The following is a 23,782-nucleotide window of genomic DNA, read 5'->3' as shown; positions in this document are numbered from 1 at the left end:
TACGATTTCACGGAGTCGGAATTTTTTTCCGCAAAGTATTTTTTTTTTATTTTTATTTTTGTGGGTAAAAAATGATATTTTGATTATCTTGTATGATTACTTTTTAAGTGATACAGTGGTTGTATGATGATAGAAAAAACATATATGGAACTCCGTGAGCTGATCTACGGACTCACGGAGTCGAAATATTTTTTGACCCAAAAATTAATTATTTTATTTTTCAAAAAATATTAAAATATTAATATAAATATCAATAATTATGAAAAATGGAAAAATTAGGGGAAAATGGGGGGAAATGTTTTGAAAACTATGGAATAATCATGTAAGTATTTTATTAGTGTATAAACAATTATAATGATGTTGTTAATTGTTATTTGTTAATGTTATTTGAATGCAACAGTCATCATGTCTGCTGGTGGGAGTCAGAGGGGAACTGGGTCTTCCCAGGGTGGACGGGGATAGGGCGATGTGAGGGACGGGGGGCCTGAGAGATCAGTAGTAGGAGGGAGGACTGACCCAGCATGGCAATATTGTACGGCTATTGATGGAGACAAAAATAAAACAGAGTGTAATTTTTGTCACAAAAGAAAATACTCAGGTGGCATCAGTAAGTTCAAGGGTCACATCACTGGGAGATCAAAGGATGTGACTACATGCACAGAGGCCCATCCAGATGTAATCAAGTTACTCAGGGATTTACAAAAACGAAGGGGAAGAAGAAAGATGATCGGAGGAAAGTCAACGAGCACTAGATGATGCGGTGCGGGGTCCGTCATCATATGTGGATGATTCGGATGATGATAGGGATGTTGATCCTGTTGATGTGGACAGAGATCAGGAGGAGAGGGATATGCGGCGGGCCATGGCGAGAGAGCGGACGATTGCACCATCGGGAGCGAGGATATGGCCGAGCTAGAGCTACGGGAGCTGGTCCCTCTAGGCCTACGGGGGCTAGACCTTCGATTACGGGGGAGGGGTGGTGTATTTGGCATGTTTGGCAGATCACAGTGTCAGCGGGCCCCTCATACATCAGGTTCAGACCGTTCAGTGCCACTGCCATGGCAACCATCTGATTATCCACGCCGTCAAGACCCGATCATGGAGCGGGATCCCGATACATTCGGGGAGAAAAGGGGCCAAGCAGCCCAAGATATCGGTGCATGGAAAGGTCTGGCAAAGAAGGTAAAGAAAGCAATGTCAAAGTGGATTTATTACAATCACATCCTAGCAAACACAGCACAGGGTCCATATACGAATATGATTGATACTATTGCAGCGGCAGGCCCTGGATATGATGGTCCCAACCCTACAGAGTTGATGACCACCCTCCTTCAAGAGGAGAAGCATGAGCTGCAGGAGTATATTGATAGTATGAAACCCTTTTGGGATACTTATGGATGCACCATCATGTCTGATGGATGGACCGGCCCGACAAGAAAGTCCATCATCAACTTCATGGTATACTGTGATTGGAGAACTGTCTTCTTGAAATCAGTGGATGCTACTGGTCATATGAAAGACCACAGATATATCATGAGTCTCCTGCAGGATGTGATCGAGGAGGTGGGTAGGAAAAATGTGGTGCAGATTGTCACTGACAATGGCTCCAACTATAAGAAGGCCGGTGAAGTGTTGATGGCTTCACCTGATTATAACCTTTTGTGGACACCTTGTGCTGCACATTCAATTGACCTAATGCTGAAGGACATTGGAAAAATTAGCATTGTCCACAACACCGTTGAGAGTGCAAGACAGGTAACCAACTTCATCTACAATCATAACGTTGCTTTGGCAATGATGAGGAGATCATGTGGAGGTGAGTTGGTGCGACCTGGTCCGACACGATTTGCGACGAATTCCGTCGCCTTGAGCAGCATGCAAGATAAGAAGTCGGGCCTTAGGTCCATGTTTGCATCGCAGGAGTAGTTTGATTGGGCTGGATCCAGTAAGATAACTATCTACTATTTCATTTTATAAAGTATTATATTTATATTATGAGTTTATGATTATCTTGTATGATATCTATTGTCTATTGACTTAATGAGTTTGTGATAATTCAGCACGACCAATGGGCGCGCCGCACAGTACACAATATCATCTGATGATTTCTGGAGATGTGTTACTGTGGTGTTGCAGACTATAGATCCTATAGTAAAGGTCTTGCGTATGGTGGACTCTTCCTTGAGGGGACCCACTATGCCCCACTTGTATGCATCCCTTGAGCGTATGAAGGATGCTATAAAGGCAGCAAACCCTAGAGGACATCGCTTTCTTATATATTGTCGATGCACGATGGACAGCTCATTTGATGCATCCTCTGCATAGGGCCGGTAAGTAAATATTATGGGTTGTTGATTTGTAGTTGTAGACTTGTGGGCTTGTAGCATTGTAGGTATTGGTAGTTGGTACTAATTTTAAGCTTTTTTAATTATGTAGCATATTTTCTAAACCCTAAGTATCAATATAATCAACATTTAGGGTTGGACACAAACCTATTGGATGCCCTGCTACAGGTGATAACGAAGTTGGAGCCAGATGAGATGCTCCAATCATTTTGCCACAATGAGGTGAGACATTGGGAATTTCAAATGATTAGTGAGTTGTATTTATTGTTTAAATAATTTAGATAACCAATCAATACTAATGATTGTATTATTGCAGATCAAATTGTTTAGGGATGCATTTGGGTCTTTTAGTGGAGCTGCTGCTGTACGGGGCAGAGAAACCAATGATCCAGGTTAGATACTTATATAGTTAGATCCTTAGATACATAAATGTTTTGAGTCTTTTGACTTTTGAGTTTCTAACTTAATGTTTTTGTGATAATGCAGCTGAATGGTGGTATCTCTATGGCAACAGTGCATCAAACTTGCGAAGGTTGGCAATCAGGATCTTGTCTCAGACTTGCTCTGCCTCTGGATGTGAGAGGAATTGGAGTACATTCAGCATGATCCACTCCAAGAGGAGTAACCGGTTGGGAAGCCAACGTCTAAATGACCTCGTATTTATTCACTATAATATGAGGTTGAAGCTGCAATATGCCAGGGAGCAGGCTCTGAATGATAGGCAATACATCAATCTCGATGATATATTTGATGTGGCCGAAGATGAGCAAGATCCCCTCACTCAGTGGATGTTGGACAGGGGTGAGCCGGTATTGGACCAACCTGGAGGGAGGCCTGACCCAGAACTAGCTCAAGCTGCAGGGGTTAATTTGGATGAGTATATGGCCACTCATGTAAAACCCAACCCTAACCTTGACCTGGAAACCTTGTTATTTGTAGGTCCAGTGACCCGAAGTAAAGTAAGAAGTCAGCTTTGGGCCATCCCAGTGGAGGACTTGTTGTCTGGCTTTGAATCCATGAGAGTTGATGATGAAGTTCTATTTATGGAAACTGAATCTTGATGAAGATCGGATTAGTTGATGGACTTGGAGTGCTCTCTATCATGGTTTGAAGGCATTTCTACCTATTAGGTAAGTCACTTGATATGTGTGCAAAACCCCTTTAGGATTGGATTTGATCTGGGCCTTCAATTCCCTGTTTTGGAATTGTCATGCGCATTGGTCGACCGATTGGTCGATTGGACCGATCGACCAATCCACTCGACCAATGGGTGCTGTCTTTGGCAATTAGGTCTTGCTTGCTCTATTTAAGTCCAATCTCGAGTCTACTTCGTATTTGCTGCCTCCAAACTCTTTGGAACGAACCAAAGACCTCTGCAAGTCATCTCCCTTGCATCCTTGGTGATTTTCTTGACGGATCTTCGTCAAAACTCTTCCTTTTGCATCAAAGGTATGTCTACACTCTCTTCTTCTCCTCCATCTCTGTTTTTCTGTCCTTTTTGAGTTGAGACAATAGAGGAGATGTTGCATTCTCTGTTGCAAACATCTCTGGACTTGTCTCTCATGATATTCCTAAGGATTAATGGCTAAAACAATGATCTTAACCATGATCATTGCAAGCTTTTGAAGGAATCATGATCAAACCATGATCTAGTCTTTGTTTAACTTTTGATTTGAATTCTGATCTCCTTGGATCTTCTATATTAATCATGTTAGTAATCAATTGCTGTGTTTTCTTTTCATGATCCATGATCTATCAATCTCTAGTTGTTTCTCTTCTACCATACCATGTTTTCTTCATGAATCATGATAGTCACATATATGGTAGGTTTTGTTTCCTTCTTTAGATTTATGCTCTTAGGTCTATTCTCTTTAAGATCTAAGTATGCTTTTCATGATACCTTTACCTGAATCAATGATCCATTCTCCTATTGTTCTTGTCCTTGATTTCTATCTTGAATTCTTCAAGATCCATGATTGATCTAATTATGGTAACTTTTTGTTTCCTAATTTGGATCTTGATGACTTGATTTGATTAGTGTTTTGAGATCCCCTATATGTTAGGATACTACTAATGTAGTTTACCCCTTGATTAGTACCCTTTTGAACCACCAAATTCGGATTTTATATCTTAAAACTCTGTTTTTTTGGGCTATCGCCGCGGTGGGGGGTGGGACGGTGGAGGGGTGGCGTCGCCCCACTGACCCTCTGTGGAGAAGGTTTGGGTGTTGGTGTGTTGGGGGTGTTTTGGTTTGTTTTTTTTTTTGTTTTTTTTTTTTTGTTTTTTATGTTGTTGTTTTGGTTTGTTTTTCAGTTGTTTGTTTTTTTGTTTTTTTTTGTTTTTTTTTTTTTGATGGTTTGAATGGTAAGTGGGTTATTTATTTATATATTTAAATAGCATGAATCTAGTTTCTATATTTGAATATCATTGATTTGTTTCCTTAATTAGATTCTTACAATGATATACTACTGTTGCATAATCTTGATTACAGTAGCATTACTTGTTTATGTTAATTGATTCATGTATGATTTACTTACCAATTATATACAAGTTGATTGTAATTATTGATTTCTTTCCATATATGAAGTTATCATATATGTGATGATATGAATTGATGCATGTGTATGCTTAAGTATGGTTTGGAAAGGAGAGGTGTCCTTTTGACACTTCTGTCCTTGGACTACTACGGGAATATTATGGGATGTTTCCGGAGATGCCCTTTGGACACCTTCCTAAACTGTTGGATGACATATCTAGGACTGTCTAGTAGTGTTGGGCTAGGATGTCCCGTTATGTCAGACCCTAATCGGAGGGGTATTGAGACCGAATGACCCGTGGTAGCAATGGGGATTCATGGGCGCTCAAGACCGGTAACCAACCCGTGAGAGGACAGGAATCACATTGTGGGGGCAATTTATTGGTAGGGTTGCATATGGATAGACTTGGGCTCACAGGCGCTTAAGACCGGTAACCAACCTGTGAGAGGACGTGAGAGCTTCCCGTTTACCATATGTGGATGACCAATAGGGTTGATGAGTCCGTAGTCAGGGACTATGAGGACTCTAGTGTGAAGGATACCGGAAAGGATCGTCAGGGACGAGGAATGGACGTATCTGGATCTGACTTGATGTAACTAAGTAGAAGACTTGCATTTGGCTAGGCTTTACCCTAACATGCGCCGGTACTTAGACCAATGGTGATGTGAGAGAGTGGTGACCTATACCCCCAGCCATGGAATGTCCCGAGGGATGCCGGACCCATTACCAACGGATGATGAGTAATTGAGACCTTCCTAAAGAAGTACGGTGCTATGACTTAAAGCATGTCTGCCAATAGAGACCAGCATATGTAGAGTTAGACTCATTCATTCATTGTTTGTCTCATACCATATTGCATTTATGTTTGTTCTGAAATCCTGCCATTTGTGTTATTATGGATTTAACTGCCTTACTGAGTTTCTTTGAAACTCATTCCTTTATTGTACAATGTTTGTTAGACTATTCTACAGTCCTGAATATTATGACGGCCCCTATGAAGAAGCGCAAGGAGAAGAGGCATATCTCCGGGAAGGTGATTGCGGTTACAACAATTACACTGAAGATCCCGCGAGTGGTTATGCTCCGTACGATGCTTAGTCCGACCATTGAGTGGAAGCGCCCTTGTGCCGTTTACGAGATTTATACTTTTAGGGATGTTGTCTATAAAGTTGAGAACAATTTAGTTATCCATTGTACCTGCTACTGGGATTAGATTCTGTCTTGCTTATTCTCTTTTAGAACTACTTTTCCGCTGGTTGTAGAGTGGGATTTTGCCTCACTTTACTTATCTGTCTTAGACACTAATTTTATCTAGTACTCTGATTTATATATGATTCATTCTTTCCTTATTTGGATCTATGGTTTATCTTCCGCACTTTTATTATTATTGTTCATGATTATGTTATTGTTTATGTGAGAGGTTGATTACTCGATACCTGATCTTCGGGCTGTGGATCACACTCTTGGGTATGCCAGATAGGGTACCGGCTGGGAGGATGTGACAACTCAAGAGGGTCAGGCACATGCAGAGGCAGCTGCAACTGCTGATGAGGATTGGATGATGGCACCAGGCACGAAGGAGCGGCAGGACGACGATCCCGATGACACACTCCCGCCTAGTCAGACTGGTCGAGATGATGAAGATGATGGTGGTGGTGGTGGAGGCATTGGAGAGCGTCTACATGTTCCATTACCAGAGACACAGCAGCCCCCACCCAGATACACTCGGGAGAGTCATTTTGATCATGCCACCCAGGATTATGATCATGGTGGTGATTATCAGCGTGGTCGTCAATATCCTGATACGAGGCCGAGCCACCATTAGAGGGGGGCTGGCCATGACGGCTAGCAACAGCACGGAGGTGGTTATGATTATGGTAATCCTTGGGATGCGATGATTGCGTCAATGGGGTCCATGAGCTTGGATGAGTCCGTAGGCTCCACAGCAGGTTATTGGCCTACGGGTAATTATGGTGTCCCTCTTCCTCCTTCACATGGACAGTATGATATGGGAATTAGTAACCCCTCTGGTTCTTCGTATCATGGGAGCTATGGTGTCCCCTCTAGTTCTTCGTATCATGGGAGCTATGGTGTCCCTCTCCCTCCTTCACAATCAGAGTCATTCGTACTAACAAGGGCAATTGATGGCATGCGGAACGTTCCTTGGCCCTATTCTCACTTCCCTCAAATTGGAGTTCTCATGGCGGCGGAAGATGACCGCTATAGAACTGCAGTTAATGATTACTTAGACAATTTTCAATATCGTATGAGATGGGATGAGTATGTGAATTTGTTGGGGGGGCATCATTGGAGACAGTCTGAGTCACAGGAGTTCGATCCACCTAGGCACAGTACTTGGTACTGAGAGTTCCAGATTTTATATGGTTGGATGACTCTATGTATTTCAGTATTTGTACAATGAATTGTAGACTTTATATAATTTGGTTTTTATGAGTTTTTAGGTTTTTAGTCTCAGGGCTTTCGTCCGCGTACAGTAGGACATGGGTTGATTAAGAACATTAGTTTAGGTAATGTTTTAGGTCAAAATAACACCCCCAATGTGTTTATTGGCCTCAAATTAGGCTACACATCAAATTTCAGGTCAGAATGACCTAAAATACCCATCGAAACAGGGGTTCGATTTTTCATCGAACCCCTACCAAAAGTTGGTCGACTTTTGGCGATATGTCGCCCATGTCGCCGTGTCGCCAAGGTTCGACACGACGACATAGGTCGACATATCGAACCTTGGCTATGAGTATATCATCAACATATAACAAAAGGTAAATAAATGATTTAGGTCTAAATCCAAAAAAATATCCACAATGATCATAATAGCAAACAAACCTTATTCTCATTGTATTTTCTAACAAAACCCTCAGGTGGAGACATCTAGATTTTCTCTTTAAGCCTACCATTTAAGAATGTAGTCTTGACATCCAATTGTTTTAGCTCTAAACCATAAATGGCAACATGGAAAGAAGCACCCGAATAGAGGTATACTTAGCATTGGTGAAAACACCACATTATAGTCAATACCTTTAGTTTGAGAGTCACCTTTGGCCACTAAATTAGTTTTAAATCTAGGGTTTTCTATACTTAGTATTCCTGACTTAAGCTTATAAACCCACTTACATCTTATGACTTTTTTGCCTATGGGTCTATCTACTAGTCTCCAAGTCTCATTCTTAACTAAGGAATCTATCTCCTCCTTGATGATAGCCATCCATTCTCTACTTTCTATGTTATCTTGGATATCCTTAATGGTCCTAGGCTCACTTACCTCAATCTGAATAGCAACATTAAAAGAATAGGAAATTAAATTTGAACTTGAACCAACATTTTTACTCACATTTGCAAACCTAGGATGCTTTCTAATCTCTCTGTCCTAGCCTTATCTCTAACCAACATCTAGTTGTCTAAGAGACCCTCTTCAACAGCTTCTTGTTTTACTTCTAAGGATTCACTAGCAGCCACTAGATCAATCTCTAACTCTAGAGAATCAGGAGTATCTAATGCAACACTAGGCCTATCCTCAAACTCCACTTAAATGAAGCTACCATCTAGGTCTTGGGTGATGGGTTCCCTATTTGAGGACTTAGGTTTAACAAACTCCACCTAATTAAACCTAACACCCCTAGTAACTATTACTTTCTTGTCCTTAAGATTGTACAACCTGTACCCTTTAACTCTTTGAGAATAACCTAAGAAAAGACACTTCTTAACCCTTGGCTCTAAGTAACCTATATAAGCCACACACTCAAAAGGTCTCAAGGAACTATAATCATACTCAGCTCCTAGATCACCTATTATTGGGTGTTTCAAAGCCTATAACTAATTAGGGGATTTATTAATCACATAGCAAGCTTACTAGTAGCTTCAATCTAAAATTTCTTTCATGGACTAGACACAATCAATATACACCTAACCCCATCTTTAGTGGTCCTATTCATCCTCTTAGTCACACTATTTTGTTGGGGGGGGGGGGTATAACTACAAGTCCGATGCCTAGTAATCCCAAAATCCTTGCAAAAATCTTGAAATTTGTCATTACAAAATCCAAATCTATTATTAGTCCTAAGTTTCTTATTTCTTCTTTTCAGATTGATTTTCAACTATCACTTTTCATTCTAGAAACTTATAAAAAACAATATATTTATCTCTAAGAAAGAACAATCATGTTTTCCTAGCATTAGGGGCAAAGCCAAGATTAAACGGGGGGGGGGGGGGGATAATGATTACATAATTTATGCTACTAATATTTAAAAAGAATACTTTACCCAATAGTAATTCAAATTTTTTATTAAATCTTTAAAAAAATAAGAACAAGTGAAAAGCCATAGAACACCTCCCTAATGTCATTATCATAATGGAACTCAACGATCTTTGAGGTCACGAAAATCCTCAATGATTGGTTCTGTATTGATTTTCTTTACAATTTTCCTTTCAATATATAAAATCATAGAATATGTGAGAAAATTATCTTCCATCATGTTCTGCAATTAAGTTTTAATAATCCTTATGATAGAAGATGCTCGTTCTAAAGTTGCAGTAAAAATGTGAAGAATAATCAAGAGTGTAATTAATCGATAAATAAGTGGCTAAACGTCATATCTTGTTGTCTTCCACTGATGATTGACATATTCTGATAATCTAAACCTTTGACTACATCAACCTCATAGTGCAGTTGTGCTTTCAAGCGTTATCTTTCATGATCAGTAAAATCTTGGGGATAATATATAGCCACAAGCTTGCAAATGTTATCATTTTGAAAATTCTCACAATCACTTCTAAGATTCAAACAAGAATTAAGAATAAGCAACTCCATAGGATGCTCATTGAATCTACTATTTAGCTCATTCAACTAGCTATCAATTATAGCATAAAAAATATTTGCTTGATAGTATTATTCAATTGTAAAATCATATTGTTGATGGCAAGCTCGACCTTTCATTTCAACAAACTGAACACTCATGTTAGGGACATCAATGTACCGCTTTTGATAAAAAGCAATCACCTTAGCCAAAAGCCCATCTAACATCTCTCATTTCTTGGATAAACTTTTTTTGTAGAAGACACAAAATGAATAGCATTTAAGATGTCTTCAAACTTCTGGTGCAAAGCTTGAAAAAGCTTATCAGTGATGTCTATAATTTCTTTTATTAAATGGATAATTAAAACAAAATCAAAAGAGGTCAATGTATTATAGGCTGATTCTGCTTCAAATCTCTGTGATGAAGTAGTATCCTTATCGATCACGTTGATCAAAACCTCATATGTAGCACCATACATATTTATCAAAATTGAAATAGATTTCAAGTGAGAACTCCAACAAGTATCTCTAGGCTGTTGTAAAGTTTCAATTTGATTAAGTCTGCTTCCAATCTCAAGTTTATTAATGGAAATCAAGTAAACAATTTCAAAAGAATGAACAACTTTTTAACTTGTCATTTCGCTTATTAGATGCACTAACAAGATTAATAATAGATATTAATTCGGAGAAGAACTTCTCAAATGGGTCAACACTTCTAGATGTTGCAACTAATGCTAGTTACAAACGATGAAAAAAACAATAGATATAATAGGTATATGGATAATCAATAACTACTAAGGCTTATAACCCATTCTATTCACCTTGCATATTACTTGTTCCTTCGTATCCTTGACTTCGAATGTTGTGAATGTTAAACCCATGATGAGAAAGAGTAGAAAAAATAGCAGTTTTCAAAGTCAAACCTTTGTATCTGATACATGAACAAGATAAAAGAAAGAAAAAAAAAAAAAAAAGAAGCCTCTTGTACACATCCTTTTTTATCAACAAACCTTAAAACAATAGCTATCTGTTCTCTTTTAGATTCATCAACTATTAGGCAAAACTTTGCATCACCAATCTCTTTGCAAATTTCTCTCTTCACTCTATTCGCTATAATATATAAAATTTCATTTTGTATCTGAGGTGATATATATGATGCATTTTGAGGAGCATTATCCAACACAACTGCTTCAAATTTATCATTGTAAGAAGTTATCAACTTTAAAAATTTAATAAATTACCTCTATTAGTTGAATATTTACTTTCATCATGACCTTTAAAAGCACAACATTGAGATGCAAGCAATTTGATTACATTAATTGTGGCTTTCAAATATAATCCATTGTTTTAAATTTCTTGAGATGTATATGCTTTTCATGCATTGATGTTGCTTCATTAAGTTTGCACATTCATTTTCAACAGCTTCGTGACATGAGTTGATTTCCTTTCCGTATAATTTATTAAAGTACGTCTCTTACACCTATTTTCTTCCAATTTTTAAATCTATCAAGAGTGAATGACCTCTGTCCCGAGTTTGCTCCAAGCTTATTAAAAAGAAAGCACGACAAACAAAATACTGCATCTTTTGAAGGAGAAAACTCTAACCAAGAAGGATGAATCTTGAGCCACGAAGACTGAAAACATTGAGGATAACTTGATAGTCCAGATCTTGGATGCTCTTGAAAAATAAGCTGATATGGTCCAACTTTAATGTAACTGTTGTGGTCGAACCGGTCTTTAAGGTCGAACCAAGTAATTATGATTGAACCTATCGAACCGGAACTATGTGGTTGGGTCACTATGCAATCTAGCGGCAAACAGAGTCTGTGCTCAGTTAATATGAACTCAAGAAGGAATCCGTATTGGACTCTGGTGCTACCTTCTGAATGAAACTCAAATAACTAAGGGAAAGACGTTTCTTGATACAACTCTACTATAGGGAATCCTATTAAGACTCGAACACCCACAATTATATAAAGAGGTATGACAATCGTGATAAGGTATGCACTCTTGAGATATTGAATACATTGTGAGATTGAGCTTGCTTTCTCTGTTCGTCTGAACTAACTTGTTCGTCGGAGACGAAACTCGACCACACCGGTCTAGCACGTTTTTGCAGGTTTGAGCAATCGACCAGGAGAGACCAAATTTTGCAACAACAGTAACAATGTCTAATTTCATCACATTAATCAACCAAATAATCCCAAATTTGTTTCCTCAACTTGGGATTACATTCAAAATAATGATTTTGCTCACTTTCAAATATTGAACTGGTTTATGACGGTTTTCACTAGTTGATGTCTCAAGAATAAAGGTAAGGAGTGATGCATCAATTATGTCATTCTCAACATTCTTTCGTTTAAAAAAAAAAAAAAAAACTTAACGATACACTTCTTTCTCCTAGTTAAGCAAACTCTTCTACTTTTGAGGACCGCACCACTTAGTTCTAAAGAAACAACAATAACAGTTTATTCTCCCAAAGTCCCACCTATATCCATTCAATTTGATTGATTCTCAAATTTGAAAAACTCAAATAAATATTAAATTAAACAATTCAACTTTGTATTCCAATTACTACAAAATTTGTTTAACTGTTAGCTAGTATATGATTCAAAATAAACTCAACTAAATATAATAAGAGTCAGATTCTATCAATTGGTTCAATTACTTCAATAGTTTTTTTTTTAATTAAAATAATTGCTTCAATAATTAGTTCAATACTATATAAATATACAATATAGTTAGAAAAATCCATTAATTAAATAATTAAATTGAAAAAACTTTCAATTAGGTCATTATTTTCTACAAAGAAAAAAAAAATAGCGAAAGAGAAAAAACAACACCAATACATAAAAACAAAGAAACAAAGAGAAAAACAAATAAATAAAAGATAATTAGAAAAAACAATGAAAAAAATACTAATGAAAAATCAAATATAAAGAAAGGAAAAAAATGATACCTAAGCAAACACCCCCCCCCCCCCCCCAAAAAAAAATGAAAGAGAAAAAACAAACAATACAACAACAAAATGGGGGAAAATAAATAAATAAATAAATTGAGAAAGAAAAAACAAAAAAATAAAAAAAAAAAATCAATTATGGCTTTGTAGTTTTCTAAAAGGATACTAGAAAAATCGTGAGAGAATTTGAGAAAGAAAGAGAGTGAATACTTGATAATTTTGAAGAAGATTTACAAAAACTCCAATGTTTGATAGCCATTTGCGAGACGTGTGATGAAAAAAAGAGAGAAAAAAAAAAAAGAAAAAGAAATAAAAGAGGAAACTCAAGAGAGAATAAATAGGAATGAAAATATGAGAGAATAAATAGGGGAAATTCATGGACCATGGGTTAGTTTCTAATTATGATTTAACGTTTTGTTTCTTAAAACTAGGGGTTTAATGGTAACAATTAGATAATGATTAAGAATGACATTTATACCCATTATCTTTACCTTAAAATCATATATTTAAGGGATAATTACTATTGCCCCCTTGTACTTTGGTTTTATTACTAATCAAACCTCTTTCTTTATGAAATTACTATTGCCCCCCTCACTTCTAATGGTGTTAAGTGGTTGTTAACATCAAACATGTAATGTCTATTTTGCCCTTCATTAAAATTAAGAAATTAAAAAATATGACATTACCCTCATTTTTAGAAAATATATTGAATATCAATTATATCCTTAAAATCTTATATTTTACAATAAATTTTGGCTTTGGTGGGACCACACACTTTGTACAATGGTTAGCATATATTAGGAGATTTTCAATTTCCAACTTTGAATTACATTTGATATTTCCTAATATTTTAGTTTCTATTTTAAGTTTTATTTAATCACATATTTCCTTTATTCGGCAAATTCTTTTTAGAGAAGAAAAATCAAGTCTTTTCTTTATTCGGTAGTTTCTTTTTAGAAAAGAAAAAATAATTTAAAGTTAATTTTTCTCCATAGTTAGTTAAGGATAGTATTATAACTTGCAAAAGAGTAAATAAGTAAAGAGATAATTGTAGGGTTATCTTTGGGTTTTTAAAAAAAAAATATAGATGCCACATCATCTGTAAACTAAATGAGCTTAATGGAAGGGGGCATTAGTAATTTTAGACAAAGTTAAAGGTTGGATTAGTAATTTTAAAAAGTAGAGGGGATAAAGTAGTAATAAAATCAGAGTACAAGGGGGCAACAGTAATTATCCCTTTCTTTTAATTTATTGTTGATTGAAAATTTTGTGTAGGGATTTCAATTTCCATCACCAAAGCAATGTGAGACTTTCATAGCTCAATATGGAATTATGGAGTGTGAATTTATTTATGTTTGAAGCAACATTATGAAGTTATTGACTAATTTATCACTTTGTAGGAGTTTGAATTATCTTATATTTCTATGAATTTTATTTTTAGTTTACTTGTGATACTTTTATGTATTTTAATTTTTATATTTACAGGATAGGGCCAATAAGGGCTAGGGATAGGACCATGGCCAATAATAGGGCCAATTAGGGCCAGGGCCAGGAAACAACCAATCAAGGCTAAGGACAGGGCCAATTAGGGCCAACCCATCCCAACCCGGCCCATTAGGGCGAATCAGGACGAGAATGGGCTTGGGTTGGGCCTGTAGGGCTTAGGGCTAGGGACAATAATCATTGGCTTTGAATTAGGGTCAGGGCGGAAATGGGCTCAGATTAGAACATATAGCACTGGGCTTGGGATTGCAAAAGCCCGGCCTAGTTGTAGCCCTACTTCCTCTCTTTTATTCTCATGTGGTTGGCCCATTACCTCTGGGAGGTACATGTAAGTGTCCCTAAATTCTACTTCAATTTCTCTATCCTCCCCCCTTTACTTCCCTTTTTCATTTCTTTATAAATTATGCACTCATACTCACCCTCATAGTCTCTACTTTCTTTCTATAACAAAGAAACATAATTTGACTTATGCTTGCTTAAGGGAGCATCAACACCTTAGTTTTTCTAAACAACAAAAAGTAATCTCTCACTTTCCTATTCGTGGACAACCAGAAAGTTTACCCGAATAATGGTATCTTTCAGGAAATTTCCTACTATTAGATCCAATTGGATTGACCATTTGGCTATCGTTGACGATCCAGCGAAGCCATACAAGTGTGTGTTGATTGGCTTCAGCAAATCCTCCTCCATTTTTAACTTTTGGTATACTTCATAAGACAAAAGATCTACTGATGATCCTATGTCTACTAATACTCTATGTACTTCCCGACAACCAATCTCGACCTTGATCATGATTGCATCATCATGAGGTGTACATACACTTCTTTCATCCTCCTCATTGAAGACAATACTTTCTTTTACATTCTTTTTTTATTTTTCCTTTTTATCGCCTCTCCTGATCCTATGAACTTTGATTTTGCTTCCAATTTTCTAAAGGATTCGGGCTTCAGACCCCCAAATATTGTGAGGATTAGGGATCGACTGGCCCATACTATTTCCTTCCCTTTCTTGGATTGAGGGGCTTCGACCCGATGATCTCTGCTTCCCGAGTGCTCCCTTCTCTTCTCTTTAGTAGTTCTTCAATCTAGATCGTCACTTCGACCTTTTATGTTCCTAGACAAATGCCCCTGGGATATCAATCTTCCAATGTCTACCTTCAAGTGCCTACACTCATTAGTGTAGTGCCCATAATCTTTATGAAAACGACAATATTTTTTTCATGTTTCTTCCTCCAGGTTTGGCAATCATCTTAGGTGGCCATCTCAGGATGTCTTGATCCTTAATATGCATTAGGATCTCTAATCATTGCGCATTTAACGGTGTATATTCTGCATGATCGGACGAATGTTTCCTCCATCCCGAACGCACCTTTCTTCCTCGATCGTTATTCTGCACTTTCGAATCTTGGCCTTGCTCTGAAGCCTTGTGTTCCTTAGTGGCTGCCTTCACCTCTCCTTGCAGAGCGTCAAGGATCTCTGTTACTTCTGCTTGTTTCTAGCATCTTTGGACAAGTTTGGGATATGTGGTTGACATATCCTGTAGCAACAACTCCAGGAGTCGCCTGTTAGAAAAGCCTGTAAATAGTGTTGTTTTGGCCACCTTTTCATCAGGATTATTGATCTCCATGGTTGCCTTGTTGAACCTCTATAAGTAGTTTTGAATAGACTTGTTCTTTGCTTGTTTGACAGTAAACAAAGTCTCTTCAGTCTTCTTGGTTCGAATTCCACTCTGGAATCGACCGATGAACTTTCGGGCTAGTTCATCAAAATTAGCTACTCTTCCCGAGGGTAGGTTTGAGAACCACTTTTGAGCTGCTCTGATTAATGAAGATTTGAACACTCTTCATAGGATCCCATCAAAGTTTCCAGCAATAGCCATTGTCTGCTGATAATAACTCATATGGGCTATTGGATCACCAAATCCATCAAAAGAGGAGAAGGTTGGAAGTTTGAAGTTGTGGGGGAATTCATACCTAGCAATTGCCTCCAAGAGCGGAATCTTTCTAATGATTGAATAAATGTCATTGGTTCTTTAGCCCCTCGTGAGTTGTCCCAATTTTTTTTATTAAAATCAGTCAATTCTCGATCGATCTGCATCGAGTAATTGCCTGTTGTTCGGATGCTATCGTAGCATGATCGTTGGGATGTCGTCGTGTGCGTTCGCACTCCTAGTTTGATCTTGTTGAGTGTAATATCTAGCCCTATTCTAACCATGACCCTAACCCGGATCCACTGTTGTTTTCAGGTCCGAAGACCCGAAGCGGTGGTAGAAGAGACCTTTGGACCATTCTGATTGATGATCATGATTCGGAGACTGAGCCTATGGACATTGATGATGATACCCCTTGCTTAAATGCATTATCAGTGTTTAAGGAAAGTCTTTGCATTGGAGAAGATTAATCTTGTTGATGTACCTAATGACCTCCTGTGCACAATTCGAAGGTATTCCCCGAAACTAGACTTCTTGATTGAATTGTGGAAGAAAACCTCACTCAAATTGACCTTGTATAGCCTTTCAAATCCCTACTTGAAGTTGCTAAACTAAACCTGTTTTTCTGTTGAGAAACATTTTGGTCAATCCTTTTGGTCGATGCCATCGACCAAAGTTTCCCAGTCTGCCAAGTTAAAGATTCCATGGAATATTCCTATTCTATTTATTATGACCTCGAGCCTTGAGCCTTGTGCAATCATTTTCTCACCTAAAATCGTGGGGAGAGCTTCCCAAGGCACCTCCTTGGCTAATGTGAAAGGCACCTCATCAAAAACTCATTGTTTACTATTGATTCTTGTCTACTTCTTCCACACTAAGGTATGAATCACCATTCCACTCTCTATCCTACCATTTTCTATTCTTTTCTTTTCCTTTCTTGTTGGTGAGACATTGGAAATGGTGCTGCAACCTTGCAACCACCATTCCAAGTGTCTACACATGATTAACCTATGAGTTTCTTAGCCATCCATTGATGATATGCCTCCACCTAAGGGTGTCAATCGGTACGGTTTCGGTAATCGGTATGGTTTCGGTGCGGTACCAACTTTGAATACCGAAAACCAGAACCGTACCGTACCGAATTTAAACGGTATGGTACGGTTTCGGTATTTACAAAAACCGTTCGATACGGTTTCGGTATTAAATCGGTACGGGAAAACGGTTTAAACACGGTATCTAGTGCGGTACAATTTTGATACAAATGAACTTATGCCACTTTTTGTTATTAGTTCATTAAGATCCTAATGAAATTGTGATCAAGCAATCGATATAATTTGAAATTAGCATAGATAAAACAAATAAATTTAATTAATAGAGACAAAACAAGTAAATCTAATAAGAAAAGTGAATGATGAAACAAAAAATTGAAATAGGGAATTAGGGATAGGAAAAATGTTAAGTGTTTTAATTGTAAAATTACAATTTATATCTCTTAATTTGGTACGGTACCAATTCGGTACGGTTTCGGTACATACCAACGGTATGAGTACCTAAAACCGGAACCGTACCGAAGAAATTCGGTTTCGGTACGTACCGTACCGAATTTTGAACGGTACGGTACGGTGCGGTTTTAGACGGCGCGGTTCGGTACGGTTAAACGGTTTCGGTACGCAATTGACACCCTTACCTCCACCTCATGCCTTGCATATGTATTCCTTCATTTTTCTTTTAACATCATGTCATTTTGTACCAAACTGAGTTGTAGGGCATGTTATGTTCATGTTTATCACTTCTATATGATTCCAATCGAAATTCTATTAGTTCCCCTAGCTATTACATGCCATTTCCATGACAATGCAATCAATCCCAACTTATGCCATGATGTTTGTCACTTGAACTTGTTAGCTCAATTTGGGGCTTTTTGTTTGGACCATTGGATTGGGTAAATTTTTTGACCTATAGTGTCCTACTACTGTTGTTAAGTGTTCCTCCAAGTTTCAGATTGATCCGAACACCGGAAAACCAATTTAGGATGAAAACACCCAAAATCCATCATTCTGTCTCGAAGGAAATTTTGGTCGATCCTTTTGGTCAATACCATCGACCAAAACCATCGACCAAAGTTGTTGCTGATAGCAACCTTGGCCAGTTTTGATCCAATTGATATCCAATATTCCTAACTTCTTCTCTAACTTATTTTTGATGTTTGTTTAGGGCCTTAACAATTATTTTGGACTATTTCTTGGTACTCTCAATTCATCATCAATTCAACCCAAGGTAAGGATGGTTATCTCCATAAATATATAGATCACCAACTTATGATTTAGGTTCTTGTTTATGAATAGAACCTTTTGATTTCTTTTAAATCCTTATAAGATTGTTATATATGTGTTAGAACAGTAGTATTGGCATTTTCATACTTTTGTCATGTTACTTACTATTCTTGTTTACTTATGTCTATGATGATTCATTTCAATATCATGATTTAAATTTTATGATAAGATGCATTGGATGCATGAAAGATGATGAACTTGAATATGTGATTGCTTACGTATTGACTTGGGATTGGGGAGTGTTCTATTGACACTTCTGTCCTTAGGCATCGAAGGGAATAGTATGGGATGTTCTCCGATGGTGCCTATAGACACTTTCCCGGGTTATTGGATGACATACATAGGACTATCTAGTTGGTTGGCTAGGTTTATCCTTGTCGTGTCAGACCCGAATCGGAAGGGCATTGAGACCGAACAACCCGTGGTAGTGTATGGTTGGATGGGCGCTCTAGGCCGATAACCAATCCGGTAGGGGACATAAACCATGCTACGGATACCCGAAAGGGGCCATTTATTAGTAGGGTTGCAAATGGCTAGACTTGGGCTCACGGGCGCTCAAGATCGGTAACCAATCCGTTAGAGGACGTGAGAGCTTCCCGTTTACTATTTCTGGATGACCAATAGGGTTGATGAGTCCGAAATCCGGGATTTCGCTGACTCTAGTGTGAAGGATACTGGAAAGGATCGCCGGGGGCGAGGAATGGACGTATCTGGATCTGACTTGACCGACTGAGTAGATGACTTGCATTGGGCTAGGCTTTACTGTGACATGCGCCAGTACTTATACCAAATGGTGATGTGAGAGAGTGGTGACCTAATCCCTTACCATGGTTTTTGAGATGACTTTATCGAACTTCCCTGGCAGACCCAAGATATCTTGTATGATTGAGGGGGAGTGCTCGACCACCCAAAGAAGTATGGTGCTATGACTTAAAGCATGTCTACCCTAGAGACTAGCATTTATAGAGTTAGAATCATACTCGCATCATATGTTCCATATCACATTGCATTATGTATGTTACGTATGTGTATGATTTCTAATTATGGAATAATCGCTTTGCCGAGTTCTTCGAACTCATTCCTTTTGTACAAATGTTTTTAGATTATCCTACAGGTACCGAAGACTACGATGGCACCCCCTTCGAGACGGACTATGATTCCGCATACTACCCTCGGGTAGTGGCATCTATGAAGATCCGAGTGTTGGTGCCGAGGAGGATTACTATCCGCACCAGGGTTAGCCCCACGGTTGTGAGGGAGCGGAAAAGCTGGGTCTACTTCATCCGTACCATTGAGGAGACTGTTATTAGAGTAGAGGAAACCCTAGCTTAGTGCCCCATTTCTCTGGTGTATTTATGGAACCTTTGGTCATGTAACTAACTTATCTTTGGGATTATCTTTTGATACTTGAACTTGTAATTAACTTAATCACACTTCTTTTCCGCTACTCTGAGAGAGTGGTTATCATATCTTCTCTCACCTTTATGATTATGTTCATACTTTACTGTTATTGTCTTCCGCACTCTGATTTATTTAATCTTATCTTATTCATGATACTTAATATTAAATGTTTTTACTTTGATTATCTTTGTTCATGATTATGTCATTGTGTATGTGGGAGGCATGAACCTACGAATCTTGATCCTTGAACTGTGGATCACATTCCCGGGTATTTCAAATGGGGTACCGGCTGGGTGGATGTGACTGTGAGAGTTCCAGTTCGACTTCCTTGTGCTCTATCCAGAATGTCCAGCTCATCTCCTTGGCAACTCTCCAGTCCTTCTTACTCTTGAACGACCTTCTTGTGCTCTTAGCGGGCCTTAGTTTCTTTCTTGACTGAAATTCTGACCCTCGGTCAGGTATCCGTCTCCCTGAGGAGAACTCCCTTTGACTGGAGAATTTCTTCTCTCAGTCCTTTGTGTCTGCCTTCTTGCTTCCTCCCGATCATGAAGATTCGGGACTCTTGGGGCTCCTAGGCGTCTGGCCACTATTGGGAGCATTTGTTGCATTTCCAAAAATTGGATCTGCATCAGATTCATCTATTCCTGGATGACCGGAACCACTCAAACTTCATCATTATGATCATTCGAGAAATCCTTTAGCTATTTCTTCTTCACAACATGATTTCCCTCAGGAGGATTTTCTCCTGGAAGAGGTTGGAAACTCTAATTCTGATGTCTTGTAGATCTGGTGTCTACCATGGCTCTTCGTCCCACAAATGATACCAAATGATGCATCCAAAAATTGTTTAGCCTTCAGATTCCTGCAAAATAGATGTTAGATGTGGGCCGACTGCACAGTTGGGTAGCTACCTAAATCAGCAATGGGAACACCACTGAGCTCTGGCTTGATGCAGAGCTTTAATTGAATGAATTAATGGAGGGAAATGATTCAGTTACCTTCACCTTGTGCGATCCTTTAGTTTATATAGATTTTACCTCTTATTATAGGCCGTTGGATCAATCCATGCCCTTCCTTTGTGGCTGCCCGATCCTAGGGTATCTACCTCTTTTTCGGAGTTAGTGGCAGTTACCTTTCGTGGCACAATTGTGTATCCTAAATTTGACGGGAGTACGTTTCTTCTATAACTATCAGGTTTCCTTGTGCTTATGTTATGTACTGGTTCGACCCTCAAACTGGTCCCGACCGGGATCCTTGACCCGAGCATGGTCGAACCCGGTTTGATATTATTTTTTTCCTTATTAGTGTGCATTGGTTACACTTTAGGTTGACATGGACTTATTAGAGTACTGACTGTTATTTGCTGTTATTGTGTCTATTGAATATAGAATATGATGCATCTGATAGAATCAGCAGGGGATGGTAGAATTGGGCTACAAAATTATGAACTGGGGTATATGCATGTGTAACGGGATTGGAGAATACACATATATCTATATTTGCCTTTCATGATGGATTGATGGTATAAGCATAACTCATGTAAATGCATGTCTAAGAGAGACCCTTAGCATGCACCAGCCTCAAACCCCCAATGTGTTATATTTTTCTATCGTTATGTGTATGAGCAGACTTAATCCCATGAACCTACAAGTGATAATTAAGCGAAAGTATGTTCCTAATCCATGAACCAACCGGTAGTTCTCCTTTTGATGCATTGAGCAATTGACACCAAATTAATAACCCAATTGAGAGTGATATTGGTGACCGATCCCATTAGCCTTGGTCAATGAGATGATGACGACGAGGATAGAACCTCAGGGGGCTGGTTTCTATTGAAACCTTGTTTACCTTAGTTAGAGAATGGGCACTACTATAATGTGTATATATATTGTAATGGCATTTAGATTGTAGTTAGTACATACTTTTGGATGTGTTTGTGCCCCTCACGAATTCTGTGGAACTTATCTCATGGTTATTTCCCCCTTTTTAGATGGTGACTCAAGTGTAGAAGTCCTTGATGAGTAAAGAGCTCAAGACAGTGAAGCTGAAGAGGGTGTCGTGGTAGCTGCGCGGGTGGAAGTCAGCCATGACCCATTGCAGGTGTTGCATGTAATTTCTTATGGTACTATGTAAAATGGTAACTTTTCTGAACCTTTAAGGATTGGGCAATTAATTATCCTTAGAACTCCTTAAGTATGGATGTTGATTTTAGTATAATTTCTCAAGTTTTTGCACCAGTGATTTGTATTGCGGTCACAATGCAGGATATTGGTACTACGTACATCTGAGATCCAAAATAGTGTCCAATGTTAAATATCCAGCCCCTTTTGGATGGGCTTTGGCCATGCCAATCAAAATAATTGTCTAGAGAAGTAACCTATAATTCATAGGATACGTAGACATCAAGCTTCATGACATACTATTTGATTTATTGCCCGACTTCCTGTATTAATTCATTCATTTGATGACATGTAAAACCAAAATCATCCATGCTATGAAGACGTCTCCTGATGTATAGATACCTCTATAATGCTCTTCTCACAAAGATTATTTGTTATGGAATGAGAAGGAAATCCTATCTCAGCTCTATGATGATAATGATGAGTGTGGTAAAGTTAGGGCTGATGATTCAGCAATTTGGTTTTAGAGATTCCCAATTCCGGTTTTGTTACTCTCTTCATTCTTCACTTGGATTATGTTCCAAGGTTCCTTCCAAGCAGCCAAACTTGAGGATATAACACAAGACAAGTGGTTAATTGTGAATTTGTAATCCTCCAAGGAGTTTGCACATGTAATGAATTGTGTGTGTGTGTGTGTGTTTTTTTTTTTGGAACTGGTGCTGTTTGTAATACTAGAAATGTTCTCCACAAAGATCAAACCCACACCTTTCACCTGAGAAGTATAGATCTTACCACTCAACCAACCCTGCATTGGCATAAATTGTGTTTTTCGGTCTAATGAAGAATCACCAGACAACGGATGAGGATAAATTTGAACCATCTATATGACATGTGTCCCACTCCATATGGCATGAAGCTCACATTGTGAGATGGGTATCATATCCCATGAAAGGTGGAGACCTGTCCCAACTTATACCTCTGTGGATGGTTGATTTGGACAGACCAATCCTGTTGTCATATTCCAATTTTCTAAATTACGCATGGTTATTATTTCCTTTTTGTGATTCTCATGTCATTTTTTTCTTATGAATACATGTCTTTTTTGTGTAGATATAAAAGTAAAAACATAATAATAACTTAACTCACGTTCTTCGAATTATAAGTGACCATAATTGGCGATCACGCTTGGTTTAATTGCATTTCTATTCGGGATCATCCACAAGAGTACATCCTTTAACATTTTTGTGCTTAACCAACTCATTTATGCTTGAACATCTCAGGTATTGGAGGAAACTAATGTGGGTAAGTAATTACTCTTTCCAAAGAAAATAAGAATTTATTGTTACTTACATTGATCACAATTATTTATATGAAACATTATTGATATTTTTGTTTTTATTGAATATTTTTACTAAGTTTACTTTGTTATTTCTTTAATATTGCAGAAATCCAATGCACCTACTGACAGGGCAGTAATATCCACTCCGGAGCAACTTGTAAATGGCTTGGTCTAGAAATTAAACTAGTTACAAACAGATTAGTCTTGCTTTCTTTATTTAGCCTGCTCAACCAGACCAACTGGCCCAAGTAGAAGAACAATCCTAATTAAATGAAAAGTTATAATGTATTTATTGAGATTAATTGAACCCAAATTTTCATTATTGAGCTTTGTAAAGAATCATGGCTAATAATCAATGACACACTATTCGGCACTTATGTCTTATTTAGAAATTAACAAGAAATATAAAAATCTTATAGATCTTTATTGTAATTGAACTTTAAATTTTGATTAGAAATTTGAGATTTTAAAATTATTAGAAGATTTAGAACTAATAACAAACC

General features: G+C 38.0%; 1 protein-coding gene across 1 annotated transcript; it reads left to right on the top strand.

The window, feature by feature from the left end:
- The first annotated feature begins 903 nt into the window (after positions 1-903).
- LOC148999462 (uncharacterized) lies at positions 904-23,454 on the top strand. The gene is made up of 5 exons (XM_089141132.1): positions 904-1,033; positions 2,437-2,567; positions 2,662-2,737; positions 2,832-3,238; positions 23,386-23,454. The coding sequence occupies exons 1-5, from the start codon at positions 904-906 to the stop codon at positions 23,452-23,454; spliced, it is 813 nt and encodes a 270-aa protein (XP_088997258.1).
- The last annotated feature ends 328 nt before the right edge of the window (positions 23,455-23,782 follow it).

This window comes from Hakea prostrata, unplaced genomic scaffold (assembly GCF_041222555.1).
Source record: "Hakea prostrata isolate BN-2017 unplaced genomic scaffold, UWA_Hpros_2 contig_4, whole genome shotgun sequence".
NCBI classification, from domain to species: domain Eukaryota; kingdom Viridiplantae; phylum Streptophyta; class Magnoliopsida; order Proteales; family Proteaceae; genus Hakea; species Hakea prostrata.
The sequence above is the reverse complement of the archived record's forward strand: the minus strand, read 5'-3'. Positions and strand labels throughout refer to the sequence as shown.

Bases quoted from the DNA above. Each gene is read 5' to 3' on its own strand.
- LOC148999462 (XM_089141132.1), top strand. From the start codon at position 904: ATGGCCGAGCTAGAGCTACGGGAGCTGGTCCCTCTAGGCCTACGGGGG. The intron at 1,034-2,436 runs GTTCAGACCGTT...TTAATTATGTAG, and splicing joins GCGGGCCCCTCATACATCAG to CATATTTTCTAAACCCTAAG. The intron at 3,239-23,385 runs GTAAAACCCAAC...TTAATATTGCAG, and splicing joins ATGAGTATATGGCCACTCAT to AAATCCAATGCACCTACTGA.